General features: G+C 43.4%; 1 protein-coding gene across 1 annotated transcript in view; it reads right to left on the bottom strand.

The window, feature by feature from the left end:
- CFAP61 (cilia and flagella associated protein 61) overlaps window positions 1–16663 on the bottom strand; it is a 307795-nt gene that overhangs the window by 109672 nt on the left and 181460 nt on the right. Inside the window, exons 19-20 of the mRNA XM_003798465.2 lie at window positions 11286–11384; window positions 5967–6135 (exon numbers count right to left, since the gene is read on the bottom strand). Of these exons, the coding sequence (XP_003798513.1) occupies window positions 5967–6135; window positions 11286–11384 (268 nt within the window). The remainder of the gene's footprint in view (window positions 1–5966; window positions 6136–11285; window positions 11385–16663) is intronic.

The following is a 16663-nucleotide window of genomic DNA, read 5'->3' as shown; positions in this document are numbered from 1 at the left end:
TGTTATTTCATATTTTGCATTTATTCACAGATTTACACAAATTATTTAGATTAGATTACACTCTTAAATTGTTTATGGTGCTTGCCGCCTGGCCTTTTCTACTACTGTGAAAATCCAAATTTTCTTTACCATCTTGGTTATTTGGCATACAAATTAAAGAAAAACACATGTAATTTTTCTGAGGCTTTGCACGTTATCTTCAATTACAAGGGAATTAGGTGGGTGCATAATTATGGAATCACCAATTTCCCTCAAAGTTCTGTGTGGCTGGTTTCATTTTGTTTTGCCATTTAATACTTGAGAAAACATTCAGTGGCATCTTATTTTGTTCCTTTTTCAGGGAAAGGTTGGTAATCTTTTGTTTTTCTATTGCAGTTTATTCGTTTTTTTCTCCATCATCAACATTCTCACAGAACCAAAATTTTGTCAGAATGCAACTAAGAACATTTTTCTTTGAATTTGCCTGGAATGTGGTCAGCTGGACAATATCTTTTTATCATTATTATTATTATTATTTAGGATTCATTAAGGGTACAAAGAATTAGGTTACACTGATTTTACTTGTTAGGTAAAGTCCTTCTTATAATTGTGTCCTGCCCCCAAGAGGACACCATGACCCTCACTCCCTCATTCCTCTACCCCACCTTGTATTAGACAATCTACTGCCTTCATATTAGACTTGAGTACATAGGATTCTTGCTTCTCCATTCTTGTGATGCTTTACTAAGAAGAATGTGTTCCACCTCCATCCAGGTTAAAACAAAAATGTAAAGTCTCTACAACTTTTAATGGCTGAATAGTATTCCATGATATACACATACCACAGCTTATTAATGCATTTCTGGGTTGGTGGGCATTTAGGCTGTTTCCACATTTCAACGATTGTAAATTGAGCTGCAATAAATAGTCTAGTGCAAGTGTCCTTATGATAAAATGATTTTTTTTCTTCTGTGTAAAAATGGGAAAACCTCAGTAATGGGATTATAGGATCAAATGGGAGGTCTAATTTGAGTTCTTTGAGGATTCTCTATACTTCCTTCGAAAAAGGTTGGATTAGTCTGCAGTCCCACCATCAGCGTAAAAGTGTTCCCTTCTCTCTACATCCACGCCAGCATCTGCAGCTTTGAGATTTTGTGATGTGGGCCATTGTCACTGGGGTTAGGTCATATCTCAGGGTGGTTTTGATTTTCATTTCTCTGATAATTAGGGATGATGAGCATTTTTTCATATGTTTGTTAGCCATTCATCTGTCTTCTTTAGAGAAAGTTCTATTCGTGTCTCTTGCCCAATGATATATGGGATTGTTGGTCCTTTTTATGATGATTAACTTGAGTTCTCTATAGATCCTAGTTATCAAGCATTTGTTTGATTCATAATAAGCAAATATCCTTTCCCATTGTGTAGGTTGTCTTATTTGCTTTGGTTGTTGTCTCCTTAGCTGTACAGAAGCTTTTCAGTTTAATTAACTCCCATTTGTTTATTTTTGTTGTTGCAATTGCCACGGAAGTCCTCTTCATAAAATCTTTCCCCAGGCCAATACCTTCAAGTGTTTTCCCCGTACTTTCTTTGAGGATTCTTATTGTTTTGTGCCTTAGATTTAAATCTTTTATCCATCTTAAATCAATTTTTGTAAGTGGTGAAAGGTGCAGATCCAGTTTCAGTCTTTTACATGTGGCTATCCAGTTCTCCAGCACCATTTATTGAATAGGGATTCTCTCCCCTAGTGTACTGGTTTATCAAAGATCAGGTGGCTGTAAAGGGTTATTTTCATCTCATGATTTTCTATTTGGTTCCTAATGTCTATGTCTCTATTTTGTGCTGGACAATATCTTTTTTGGGTAAGGAAAGTTTTCTTTTAGAGCATCTTTAATTATCATCTTTATTCCATTTCTTTGTGTCCCCTCTTCAGGAAACCAGTTATGTGTATGCTGTTCCACGTCTGCCACATCCTGTTGTCTCTTGCACCAAGTGTGCTCCTTTGTCCTTTGCCTCTGCCTTCCAGAGGAGCTTGTGGTTTGCCTTCAGAACCATTAGCTGTACAGCACCAATTTTGTCTCTGACAGGGATTTAATTTCAATTATTTCTCTTTTTTTGAGGCAGAGTCTCAAGCTGTCACCCTGGGTAGAGTGCTGTGGCGTCATAGCTCACAACAACCTCAAACTCTTGGGCTTAAGTGATTCTCTTGCCTCAGCTTCCCAAGTAGTTGGGACTATAGGTGCCTGCCACACCTCCTGGCTACTTTTTTTTGTTGTTGCAGTTGTCATTAGTTGTCATTATTGTTTTAGCAGGCCCAGGCTGGGTTCAAACCCACCAGCCTCGGTGTATGTGGCCGTTGCCCTACCCACTGAGCTATGAGCGCCGCCCTCATTCTTATTCACCCATCTAATAGATTTCATCTAATCCTGTGGCCTTTTCAGCTTACCCTCTGCTCTTCTGATGGCTTCAGCTCCCATTTCAGAGGCTGGCTGATAAAATTGAACTGAGGATGATAAATAGTTTCTTGCTCTGTATGAGTATAGGGGGGAGGGAAAGAGACAGGGGGAGAAGAATTGTGTATTTCTGAAATATTTTCGAAAGTATGTTCTTCCTCTGATTTTTGCGGATGTTGTTCCCTTCCTCTTTCTCTTACTATGTATCTTTTTGTTCTAGTTATCTCTTTCTGTTGAATAAACTCACACCAAAAATTAGTGACTTAAACATTAACCATTTTACTAACTTTTCATGATTTTCTTGGCCAGAAATTTGGATAGGGTTTGGGTAGACAAGTCTTTTATTCCATGTATTAGAAATAGAAGTCATTTGGCAATATTCAGCTGGTGGATGGACTAGAGGATCCAAGAGGGCTTCACTCATATGTCTGGTGCCTTGCAGAGATGGCTGGAAGGCTGGGTTCAGCTGGGACTGTCAGGCAGAGAGCCCACCCATGGCGTCTCCTGCATGGTGATCTCAGGGCATCAGAAATTCTTATGTGGCACCTCCGGCCTCCAGGAGCTACTGTTTCTACAACCAAGAAGGTTCTGCATGGCCTTCGTGACTTGGCCTCACAGAAGTCACACCCTGTCATGTCCTTTGTTCTTTGTTGGTTAAGGCTGTCACAGCCTTAACATGGATGGAAGAAACATCAAAGAGTTTTGCAGCCATGTTTTAAAGCAGCTGCTTTTCCTTGACCTCGTGCTGTCATTTTCTTTTTCAATCATCTTCAGATTGAGGTCGCGTCAGGTCTATTTCTGGGAGACACATTGGTGTATAGAGTTGTCTCTCTGAATCCGTTTGTGACAGGCACTCACCTGCGGCTGACTGCTCTGGACGCCACACTATTATTTATCCAGTCTAAGATAACCTCTTTGGAGACCACACATATTGCTGACTCGCGTCAAGCCTACTGTAAATTACAGTCCCCAGCTCTTTCTCTCACTTGGTTGGAGGTACTCACCCCCTGTTGGCAGCTAGTGAACACTGTGCCTCTGAACAGTCCATGCCACAATCTTCTCAGGGACATTGCCAAACCATTTGACTTTGAGTTGACAAATTTTGTTCTCTTCTTTATAAAGTTACCTAAATCCAGGTGTGGGGCAGGCTTCTCTCTGTCTCTCTACAGCTCTCCATGAGTCATAGAGAGTTTCTCTTTGATCTCATTTGTAAGCTACCCCAGAGTATTTTTCAAATCCCACATGTGTTTACCAATTAAAAACAAAAAATCAGAATTGGGGTGAAGAAGGGAGTTGGAGGATTCTGAAAGTGAGCCTGCGAAATCTTCATCTTCCAAAATGGAGAATGTTGATAAATCAAGGAAAAAACTTCAATAAACATATTAACTGTATTTGGAGTTGTGGGAGTGACTACGTTAGAAGTTAAAACAGAAATGCTTCAAACTGGCTGGCTGCCTCTGGAAAGAGGGGTTAGAGGTTAGACAGGGTGGGGAGAGAGGCTGGCCCCTCAGGCTCAGCCCCATGGTACAATGGAATGTTTTACTTCATGTATGGATTTTGTGATAAAAAAAAAAAGTGATGTGCATTTGGTTATCAAGAATATTACAGAACATTTTAGAGTGAGGCGTGCCAATTAAAAGGTCTGATTAAAGGTTAAGGCTTGTAGTTGTATTTGCGAGAAGACCTGTCTTCTTGCTTTGTGTTTAAGCTTTATTTCAATCATTTTAATTTGCTTTTTAAAAAATAATCACAAAATTGGGACAAAATCATTTGAGTGTTGAAGACAAGGAAATAAGAGGGAAAAAATATTATAAGAACTAGAAGATCCCCAGGGAATCCATCATTCTATGTACTTTGATTTTTATGTCCTTCTGGAAAAATTAAATTGGAACTCCCTTTATCACTTCTTCATTTCACTTTTTCATTGTAAAAAGGGCAAGAGCTTAATGTGGCACAGACTACAGCTGCAGGGCAGCTGGACACACAGGGGCAGATGCTCAAGTCTCTGGACAGCTGGCAGGGTCTTCCACTCACAGCTTCCAGAGTAGTCGGTTTCGGGCAGCAGCTGGAATGGGCAGGCAGGTGACGCGAGACAGGCTGAAAAGGTGCATGATATTTTCCTCTGGCTTAATGTTTTAAAAAGAGGAATATTTAATAAAAATGAAGCATTTTTGCCAGTTATTTTTTTCCCCTTAACCAGGAAAAAAATCCTTTTGTCCTTTGAGAATTAGACTACTTTAAAAAAAAAAAAGAAGAAAGAAAGCAAAGGAAAGAGTAGGAAGAGGAGGGAAAGGGATCACTCAGGGTCGATCCAAACCGCCCAAGTGTGGGCCATTCAGTGGCAGCATTGGCCCTACTGGGAGTAGCCCCAGCTCCCCTGCTCCGGGGCAGCCCCAGCTCCCCTGCTCCGGGGCAGGCTCAGCTCCCCTGCTCTGAATCTGCATTTCAGCAGGATGCACAGGGATCCAAGGCACAGTGCAGTTTGGGAAGTGCTGTGTCCTGGATGAGGGATTCCCGATTGAGGGAGGTCAAGCTGGTGGTTCTCAGCCTTAGCTTAGCAGCATCTGGGAGCTTAGACAAAATACCTATGACTGAGTCCGACTGCACATAATGAAAACAATCCCTGACGGCGGGGCCTAGGCACAGGTGTGTGTCCAAAGCACCCAGGTGATCTCAACATGTACAGAGCAAAACCACTGGCTCCGTGGCACTCAGAGCCACTGAATGCATCTTGTGACAAAGCCTGGTCTGAATGCCATCTCCTCCACATGCCACCTCCTGTGGCCTTGCTGATGTCAAGACACCGGCGCTCACAGGCCTGGGGCAAGTCCATGAGCATTCACCAGGCGGCCTAACTCAGACCCCACCCTTGAGTGAGAGATGAAATCTTTTTCTTTGGAGAGACGCCACGTTTCTGTGGACTCTGGGAAGCGTTCGTGTGTACTGCAAAGTGGGAAGATTAAAATCTGCTGCCCTGAGACGGCAAACAGCTTCAGTGGTCTCCAGCAATGCTTTATTCAGAGCGGCTGGAGAGTTTAACAATGGAAGAAGATGGTCACTGGGACGCCAATTAATCAGACTTCCTAGTTTTATAACCGAGAGACAAAATAAAGTAAGGGCTGACAGAAGGTGCGCATGTTTGAAATACTTGTGCGTGAGCCCATTGCCACAGCCAAATGGAGCCTCTTGAGGCATGAATTAATTTACGGCAGATGCATGCCTGCTTGAGTCTGGATTATGCTAGGGTGAGCAGTAAGTGTGAGACTTTTGGACAACAGCTTAAAGAATGACATTTCTCCAACTTGATTTTTATCCTTAAGCAGACTGTTTTTCTTGGAATGGGTTTCTGGGAGGGTTTGTGGACACGATTCTGGTCATGTGTGCAGGCCCTGAAGAGTGCTTTTGTGAATTTAGCACAGCAGCTGTCCAGACAAGAAGGGATGCTCTTTACCCAGAGAGCGTGGGCCCCAGTAAACACAGGACGGCTCCCAGGGAGGCCTCCAAATGTGCCATTTGTGCCTCAAGTGCCCAGCCTACCTGGTACTGCTGCCCAGTACAGAGGATGAGGTGGTCGTACAGCACAATTTCTCCCTTGGAAAGCACGACGTACTTGGCGGCCCGGTCTATGCCAGTCATTCTACCAACCACAACATTCACCCAGGAGCACAGTGACATCAACGCGTAATCTTTATCATTAAAACAGTGGCTGCAAAGAGAGAAGCTCCATAAGTGACATTTGAGCAGCTGACAGCGGGCATTAATTAGACATCTGGTGAGCTGGTTCCAGGCCCCTAGTGGGCCGAGTCTGTGCTCTTGCTGTGAGTTTACCAGAACTAACACTGGGAGAGTTTTCGTTATGAAACACTTAGTCACAGATTGACATCTTCCCATTAAAGCTAAATTGTTCCACCTGGCTTAGGCCAGCCTGCAACAGGAAGGGGGCGTGTGTGTGTGTGTGAGAGAGAGAGAGAGAGAGAGAGCAATTACTAATATTATGCTCTTTCTTCTGCTCCTGTGTAGAGAAAGCTGTAAATGTACTTTAGCTGTTGAACTCTCATATTGATCACAGACAAAGGGAGTGAGGAAGAGGAAAGTGACATTGTTGAGGATTCCCACAGATGGGTCAGAGTCCTGGGTATCAATAACCCTCCTTATTTGCTGATACTTCAATACAGAACCCATTCTTAGAATTAATGTTTGGCTTCATGCCCAAACAACAAAACAAGGTTTATTTAATGAAGATGTCAATTATGGAATTATGTTTGTAGCAAGTATACTCCCTGGAGACTTTTGGGATTCACTGTGCAGGGCGAAGGTGGTTTACAGGGAACTGGTATTTCTACAAACAGTGATTCCTTTAATGCTTTGGCTTTGGGGCCCCAGAGGCAGGGTGGGCTTCCATTTTCTGGGTCCTACAGGAGTTAGAGCACTCTACATTAATTAGAGTAGAGGGGCCTTCTTGTGGTTTTAGGTTTGTTTAACAGTTTTTGTGAGGGTTGTTTCCAGAAGTTTTTGAAAGGTTTAACTTTTTAATGATTCTGCTCTAAGACTGAGAATCTGTGCTGATAGCACAGTGAGTAGTGCATGGTAATTTAAGCTGCATGAGCCTTTTCTTTATTCTTTTAAAAACAATTTTTAACAATATATTTTTTTCAGTTTTAGAAATGGGGTCTTGCTTTATTGCTCAGGCTGGCCTTGAACTTTGGGGATCAAGGCCTCCTCCCACCTCAGCCTCCCGAGTAGCTAGGACTACAGGTGTGTTCCACCACACCCAGCAGCATGGTCTTCTTCACGAAGGACTGTGCTGGGTAGAGTCCTCACTCCCTGGACCCACTGCAGTTTCTCACCTCCCAGCAGGGTACTCAGCCATCGTACAGAAGGAACAGGAGAATGTGAGAGGTGCTGCTTTGCTAAGTGGGATGCATATATGAAGGGTATTATTCTAAATAATATTAATGATACATAATCCTGTTTACTTTCTTTGGAGGCAAACAGGACTCTGAAGTGGTAATGGGAGAACGTTTTTGTCTCTTTTTGATCCACACACACATCTGGTCTTACTGCACAAAGAGAATCCTAGTAATGGTTGTGCATTAGACCCGTAAAAGATGCAGGAGCTCTGGGCTTTGTGTCTCTCCACGAAACAACGCTTAAGAACAAGAAAATTTCTTCTTAATGAGAAAAAATCGGGGGCTGGCCTGTCACAGGAAAATAATGGATAGTGAGATGAAATTTTCTTTTAAAAAACCATCTTGATAGCTTTGCAGGAGTACAGGAAACTCCAGTGATTCCAGACATTGCCGAGAGAGCCACAGAGGGTTGTTCTTATTTGTTCCACAGTCCCTACCGTAAGCCATCCGAGATGAGGATGACAAATTAAATACAGTTAGTGCCCAGGGATTAGTCTTATGAGGATTTGCCCAAAGATAAAAGCTCCTGGGGGAAATTTGCGGAAGGTGAAGAGAATGCTGTCTTTAATGGCAGTAAGACACAGTGCCGATAATGTCAGAATACATATTTCAAATTAAAATTTGAGCTCTGTCGGGGGGAACTGGCATTGGAGAACACTGATGTTTTAGGAACCTGCACTCAGATGCACAAGGAAGCACTGAAGGATGTGGGTGGTTGCTTTTGTGGCACGTCCTGAGTGGCCTTTCTCAGTTTACAATGTCACCGTGTAAGTGACTGCTCTCCACTCTGCACGGTACTGTCTATTCTGGACTTCTTTAATTTCCTCACCAGGTAAGTGAAATTATATATTGAAGACTCTGAGTGATATTTTCCCAAAATTAGTTCCTCAGCAGAATTAATAAGCTTTAAGATTCTGACATGGCACACCCTGTCTCACGGCTTGGTGACAAGAGAAATGTCTCCACTAGGGTTCTCCGGAAAGGGGAGAAGAAACCAAGGAAGGCAGACGATGAGGCTTCATGCTTCTCGCAGGAGTTTGACCCTGACGCAAGAGGAAATAAAAATCATCTTCACAGGAAATTCTGGAGACAGACTGGAGGAAAAAAAACCAAAAAAGCAGGAACTCGAGATGAGGAGGTTTCTGAAAGGCACATACCTGGAGTGGGCCCCTAACCGAGCACCCAGAAGGCCCAGCCCTGGGCCTGCAGGGCCCACGCGTCAGCGGACAGCAGCCCCTCAGGGGGCCAGAACGCTTCAGAACCAGAAAGGACCTCAGAGCTTCTCATAAAGGACTAGTTATGACACTGTTACAGAAAGGACCATCACAATCAGACTCGGATAGTCTGGTTAATGGACCTGCCTGCCTCCGGGGCCCGGCAGCCCTGCATGGAGCCGCATCTGAGGCATGCATGTTGTTAGCACCTCCACAGAGGAGGGCAGGGAAGGGGAAAGTGGGCAAACATAATCACAATAACTACACTGACACATCAAAACACTAGCAAAGGCAAGTTCAAAATTAGTGTTTAGAATGAAGAATTTAAACTATTAAAATATTGGATGTCTGCTCGGCGCCTGTGGCTCAAGCGGCTAAGGCGCCAGCCACATACACCTAAGGTGGCGGGTTGGAATCCCCAGCCCGGGCCCGCCAAACAACAATGATGGCTGCAACCAAAAAATGGCCAGGCGTTGTGGCAGGCGCCTGTAGTCCCAGCTACTTGGGAGGCTGAGGCAGGAGACTCGCTTGAGCCCAGGAGTTGGAGGTTGCTGTGAGCGTGATGCCATGGCACTCTACCCAGGGGGACAGCTTGAGGCTCCGTCTCAAAAAAAAAAAAAAATTGGATTTCATGCATACTGGATATTTTTAAACTCCATACTCCAAGTTAATTTCATTTCTGGGGCATGAGGACCACGTGAAAGGTGACCCCTGTTTGTTTGCCACTGGTCTGTGGTTTCTGAGCAGTGTGGTGAGGTGCAGCTCCCCTGCAGAGAGGTCTGGCTGCGCTATTCAGTCCCTGTCTAACGCTTGAGTAAAGGACGGGCGGTATGTTTGGAGGTAACTTTCACTTGGTCCACAGGATTCAGTGAACACTTGCTCGTGCCCATGTGTCAAGCTCTGTCCCAGGCACCGCCCTACCAATGACTAGAAAGACAAAAGTCCCTGCCCTGTGGAGTTTACAGTATAGTTAGAAGATCTGGAATACAAGGAAGAAGCATAATTTTAAAAAGATAAATTATATACCATTTAAAAGGATTTCCAGTAGCACGGAAAAAAATAGAGCAGAGTATGAGGGACTGGGGTATGTTCAGGTGTTGGGTGCAAGTGAGTGGGGTGGTCGGGGCAGGCCTCCAGGAAAAGGCGACATTTAAGAGAGAAAAGCAAAGGCCCCAAGCGGGGGGCTTGACTGGTATGCTTGAGGGGCATTAAGAAGGTTGAAGTAGGGAGAATAAAAGGGCAAAAATAGTCCAAGATGAGGCCAGAATAGTAACTAGACAGGGAGAGAGTTTAGGTCACAGCTTTCTAGAATTTTCTGTGAAGATGGCAATGGTCTATATCTGTGCTTTCTAATGTGGTAGCCACCAGCCATGTGGCCAGTGTGATTGAGGAGCTGAGTGTTTCATCTCATCTAATTTTAAGTAATTTAAATTTAAACAGTCACATGAGGCCAGTGGCCACCACAGTGGGTAGTGCGGCTCTGGGTTGTGAGGACTTGTGGTCCCAGTCACATCTTTGTGGCCTTGCTCTGGCCGCCACGTTGGGAATGTAGAGGCAAGGGCAGTGGCAGGGGCGCCAGCTGCCTGTCCTGGTCACACCTGCAGGAAGGTCGTTGTTAGCAGTTCTGTCCTGTGACGCGCCCAGTGTGGGATGGACAGAGACCCTACCAAGCTGACTGAACTAAATGCCTCTGAAGACATTTATCAATCCAACAGCATTTCCTGAGAAATCTTAGAATTTAGAAAGAGACAATAGAGGGAAAGGTATACTTGGGCAGAATTTGGCATTTGTGCTAATTTTAATAAAAATACAGCAAGCTTGGCATATCACCTACTTTTCACAGTCAAAATAAAGCAAAGCTCAGGGAAAGGAAATCCTTTGCCCGGATGCTTAGTGGCAGGGGGTGGATCTGAATCTGAATTCTTCTGGCCTGAAACCCATGCCCTTTATACTGCACCATAATGACATCCTTAAAAATGTGAAGTTTATAGTTTGATGGGAGTATTAGGTCTAAGTGAGCGTGGTTCAGTGGCAAGAAAGCTGTGGTTGTCCTGTCCAAAGGCAAAGCAAGTCTTTTTCGCAGAGGAAAGAGGGTCCCTTCATCATGGACTCTGGAATGAAACCCCCGAGAGGGAACAATTTCCTTCATCCTCATTGGAAAAATTGGGAGATTGTTTCTATAGGCAGGGAGCCTAATATTTCTTGTACCCATGTTTTGCTGTGGGAAATTAAAATTAATAAAAGCTGTGTGATAAGGAAATGGTGTTGTCTAGAAGGGATTTTATCAAACAATGACTCAGCTGGGATGATAACTATAAAGCTTGCCCAGACTGGCATGGAAGTTCTCTGATTACAAATGACCAGATTAGGTGAAGCACATACCCCAGTGAGGTGCCTTGTCAGATGCAAATATAATCACTAACCTCTGTTCCCCTGTAGTGTGACTCAGAACCCAAATGCAGGGTGCCTGGGCCCACAGACTCCATCCCAGTTGCTTGGAACAGGGCAGATGTCTTTCCAGTTACTAAATGTGGCTGACCCTGCAGGTCTGTGCGCGCACCTCCTAAATGACCTCTGAACCACACCCACTCATTTGCATCCAACACCTCCCTGCCCCCATCCTCTGCTCTGCTTTTCCCTTTCCAATCTGAAATCCATTGTTTAGCAGCAAAAGACAGCACATAAATTAGGACACTTAGGCCTCAGAATGAAAAAGCAATCAGAATACATACTCGCTGGCTAGAAACTTCCTTTGTTCAGCTCCCAGAAGGTTTTTGCCTGGAAGTCCGTGAGTTGAAATCAGGGTGAGATTATTGAACTTCAGGTGAGAGCTAAGGAAGAAGAAAAAGGAAAAGAACAGAAGAGTCGACGCTGTGATTTAGTGAAAGTTTATCACAATTCAATTTAACTGTTGAATTTTTCTCTGAAAATAACAACTCTTTTTACAGAACCCTCCAAATACAAATTACAATTTAAATACCAAAAGGAAGGTAGCCCCAGAGCTGCCACCGCAGAAACTCCAGCTACATACAGTAATGACAGGATGGTTTGACTTTCTCCATTTACTTCTCACAGTAAAACAAAATAAAACCCGTAAGTTGGGAGGAAGGAAGCAAATACACAGGGTGTCCCCAAAGTTGCCATACATAAGAAAAACGGGAAATTGTACCTAAATATACCTTTATTTACAAAATATTTACAAAGTATTCTCTATGTGTTTGTCACCTCTTTGTAAAATTTTGTAATGAATATTTTGTAAACGAAATGAATATTTTGTGGCTATAGTTTCCCATTTTTCCTGTGTATGGTGATTTGGGGGCGGCTTTTGGGACAGCCCGTGGAACATATTAGTGCAGAGGATGAATTTTAGTCTACTTCTGAGAAACTTCTGGGAATCATAACCACAACAGTTGAACTTTGCCTAGTGCTTACAATAAGCACTCTGTGTGTAATGAGGTCAGTAATGATATTATCCATATTTTATCAGGTAGGACTGAGGCAGTGATTTGCTGACACCACATTGCTGCTAAGTCTGGAGCAGGGTTTGAACCCAGGCCGTCTGGCTCTGGAGTCCTCTCTCCAGACATCTGCTGACACTGCTCTGTAAACCTCAAATTGTTGAGAGGGATTCAAAGATCATCTAATTCCCACTGGTAAACATTAGCTTTATTACTTTCATATATATATATATATATATATACATATACACACACACACACATATTTAATCAAATCAAGACATTAATCTGTAACTTAGGAGAAAATTCTAGAGTAAAAGTGACTTCTATTGGCCCCAGGATCTCCAGAACCCAAGGCACCTCCCCGGCACCCACAGAGATACATATTCAGAGGGGTGCATGCTGGGTCGGGCAAAGGTCAGGCTTTACCAACCATACTTCAAATGTAAGGCAATCAAGATTGCAGATGTAAGTAATTTGTTCAAGGTCATGAAGCTCAGGAGTAGCGGGGCTGGGAAAGAGGGCCAGGTCTTCGGACCTGACAGCATCTTGCCCCTCCAGCCTGTCCTGCGCTCAAGCCCGTCCAGGTGGAGGCCCGCCTATCCACTCTGTGTTTGCTTTTCGGCATTTAAAACATGCCCTCTGGTTAGAGTCAGCAAAATTATATGGGTGACTTGATCCTTTTCATAGGATTCAGGCTGATGAGAAAGATATTTTCTTCTAAAATTGCTCCTTAGTTCACACCTCCCCTTCAATCAACCAAATACCAAAAAAAGAAGGCTTCACCAAGTGGAGGAAAACACCTGCCCTCCCTTCCCATGAGGAGGCTGGAAGTGTTCCAAATGTGGAAATGCTATCAATTTCCTGACAAGCTGGTAAGTAGTGCTGAGAGCAGGAGACTTTCGGTGGGGGGACGGGGGACAGTGCAATAAACTCCACGGCACCTGACATTTAAAAACAGCTAAATATTAGGAGAGGTTCTGTTCTAAACTCTCTAAGGATGGGTGTCATTTAAGAATTAATATTCTTATTTTATATGAAGAAAACGGAGCACATCTTATCCTCTAATAATAAGAATAAAAATTTTGAATATCTTCAAATAACGTAAAGGTCACAATTAACCCCCGCTACTCAGGGCTGCCAGTCTGCAGGTGCACAGCATGGCAGGCCTCTGAGCTGTTAGCATTTAAGGGGAAGAGCAAACAATAATAATAATATGTGTTTATACTCACAGGCAGGAAGAATCTGTCCTGGCTTTGGATCCTATGTGATCGACATGTGGTTTATGTTAGACTAATAGCAGTTACACAGGCCCTTTTTGCAGCTCTGTGTAAATAGAACACTTAGTAATTACCCAGATATATCTTTTACTGCAAAGACAATCTCTTTGGTACCGAATAATATGAATTATCTAACATGTATCAAATGACTTATAAATTGCTAACTTACCACCCTGTGTTGTTCTAAATTATGCTATGCTATCATACAACTAACAATTTCCCTTAAAAACAGTGGGTTATTAAAATATTATCTATAATGACATAGCATAAAGTTTTGTTTGTTTGTTTTTTTTTGCTTTTTTTGCTTCAAGGTCATGAAGCTCAGGAGTAGCGGGGCTGGAAAAGAAGGCCAGGTCTTCTGACCTGACGGCATCTTGCCCCTCCAGCCTGTCCTGCGCTCAAGCATTTTCTGATTTATTATATATAAATTAAAACACACCCAGGTTTCCACTCCTTTTCCCTAGCCCTAGTCACATTCCTTTCATGTTCTTTGCCTGTGGCTGTTCTGGTCTGTTCTGCAATCTTTGCCTTCTCTGCTGTCACCCGTGCCCTTCCTACTGTCCTCTGTTCTCACGTGGCCGTCTCTCCTACATCGTACAGGACACACAGACCAGCCTCCAGGTTTCCCTCCTTTCCCCTTCCTGCCACGTGTGGACACATCCTCAGGAGACTGCCCATTCTCTTGAGTCAGAGGACAGGTGACTCTCCAGGAACCCTGTCTCTGCTTCAAGTCCTTCTACCTCTCCCAACCCCCACACTGGCACATTTCTCTCTGACTAGACTGAAGACACTTGTGCTGACAAGGTGGACCCATGTCACCTGCAGGAGCCAGCCCGTGGCCTGCTTCTCTGCTCCCCACTTGTGCTTCTCATTCTCTGGGTCATCTCAGGCCCAACGTGGCTTCTGAGCTCCAGCCAGGACAGCCACATGGCAGGTACAAGGAAGGAGGGAAGGGCACGCAGAGCCGCCTAGGGAGGGACCTTCCTAAAAAGTTCCACGGACATTATTGTTTACATCACTGGAACTCAGTAACGTGGCCAGAGGAGCAGTGAGAGAGGCTGCAAAATGTGGTTTTTAAAAACAAAACGAAACATAGTGGTTTAAACAACAACACTGTGGTTTTTCAAAGACCTGCATTGCCTAGGGTTCTGTCACCAAGGACGCAGTGCAGAATAGATAATTTGAGCCACATTCAAGTCTCTACTCTAGTTGATTCATGAAGGGTGGTGAGGCTGTGAGAAGATGGTATTCTTCAGGCTCCAGGTGAGGCCACAAGGCCTGCCCAAATGCGGCCACAGGCCTGTCGGACTCCACGGGGCCCGCCCAAAGGCGGCCAGAGGCCTGTCGGACTCCACGGGGCCCGCCCAAAGGCGGCCAGAGGCCTGTCGGACTCCACGGGCCCGCCCAAATGCGGGCAGAGGCCTGTCGGACTCCACGGGGCCTGCCCAAATGCGGGCAGAGTGTTAGAGTCACAGCAGTTGGAAGGCATTGGGGGTTACCCAGGGCTTCCAACAGTGGGACGCCATTGCAGGTCCTAAGCCTAAGGGAGCAGGGGGTGGAAGAGGTGGGGAGACCCCAGCAGCTGCAGCCAGAGAATGTGAGTCTGAGACAATGTCACCCGAGGTTCTCCTCCCTGCCTGCTCTTTACCCAGTGATCTTACCTCCCTGTGACTTTATCTCACATATTTATTCCACAGAACTACATTGTGCTACAGTGTCTTTTGGAGCTATAATCTAATTTCTAAGTGCGGAGCGCTTATTCAGACGCAAATTCAGTATGCGTCTGAACACAGCTCTTGGTAGCCCCACCCCCTCCCCTGCATCTCCATCAAAGCCTTGGCCAAACTGAGAACGTGGGAGCGTCTCAGGCCTCTTCCCACTTCCCATCCTGGTCACCAGGTGCGAATGAAATGAAGTCCTATCTTTATAGTACATTTTCAGTAAATGTTAAATATTTTTATTACAAACTATTAAGACCAGGTTCACTTTCAGGGAATATAGTGTCCCTGTAGTTGGGGCCTAAGCTAACGCCCAAACCTTCTTTGTAACATCAACTTTCTTGCCATTCAGCAAAGTCTCTCTGCCATTTTATGCCTTTGTATAAAAATATCACCAGCATTCCATTTTTTCCTCCAAACTCATAGTTTTACTGTACCTTTGTAATCTGATTTTAGCAACACCCAAACATTTAATCCTTAAATAGAAGAGTATTGGTCCAAAATCATGAAGTTTAGAATGTATAATTATAATAGATTGATTTTTAATTTGGTGACCTGTGAATATTCAAAAAGCTCCTACAAATTGAACAGTGGGTCACAGGTGGGTTAGATGAAACGTCAGGAATAGCAAAGTCGGAGATAAAGCACGATTCTTGGATCTAATGGTGTTGGCTTAATGTATATAAACAATAGCTAATATCACCATGAGCCCCAGCTCCAGAATCAAAGGTCACCATACCGTGAAAAAAAAAAAGTTCAAGTTAAGTGCTCGAGCCACTGAAACACGAAACGGGTGCACCTGCATTTTCACAGCAAATAATTCCAGTGGGGATTTCACGTTGCTGTGATACAAAGGGAAGAACAGCTCAAAGATACTTGTAAAGCAGGGAGGGATTAGGGTATCCAGGGAAATAAGTAACAGGTATTGTGTTTCCTTCCATGCTTCAGGAGGACAGCTACAGAATTAGGTCTAAACATCCTTATCCTCCAAATAAAGAGAGTCACATTGCCAATTTATTGTGAACACGATAAAAGAAACATAAAACTTTTCATGTCGCTCACCCTTCTGGGCGGTAGAAACCTGTCACCCTGATGGGCAATCCCTCATTAATTTGTAGCTGACTTTTTTTTTTTTTTTTTGGAGGGAATATAGTAAATGCAACCAAAACAAATGATTTAATTAACTACTTTTATTAATGCTTTTATTTGAAGAAATACATACTGTACAGAAAAAATAATCACCCCACATCAATTTAAATGCTTCATTTTCATTTACTAAAATCTCTGCTTTCTGAAGGGTTCAAAACTGACAAAAAATTTGCCAACTGATAATAAATCCTAATTCAAATATTTATCCTAACTACATATTTTCCTAGTCAAAGAATAACTCAGATTTAATTCAGTATTAATAACATAACATTTTAAGATGCTATAAAGACAGGGTTTAAAAATTGGGAGTTACATGAATTTTTAATATTAGAAAAAATTAGGGCAAAACAAATTAAAATATTTATTATAAGTGTGAAGTAGATTAAGAAAATCTGCCAATTTTTCTCATAAAAATTAACTTCTTTCACCAATATTTTTTTCTATTTAGGTCAGAAGAGACTTTTTGATAATGTCCTGAGCTATTTAATTTCTTTTTTTTTTTTTTT

Source organism: Otolemur garnettii, unplaced genomic scaffold, assembly GCF_000181295.1.
Source record: "Otolemur garnettii isolate 467f Iridium unplaced genomic scaffold, OtoGar3 scaffold00136, whole genome shotgun sequence".
NCBI lineage: Eukaryota > Metazoa > Chordata > Mammalia > Primates > Galagidae > Otolemur > Otolemur garnettii.
Note: the sequence above shows the minus strand (reverse complement) of the source record. Positions and strands in the feature narration are given on the sequence as shown.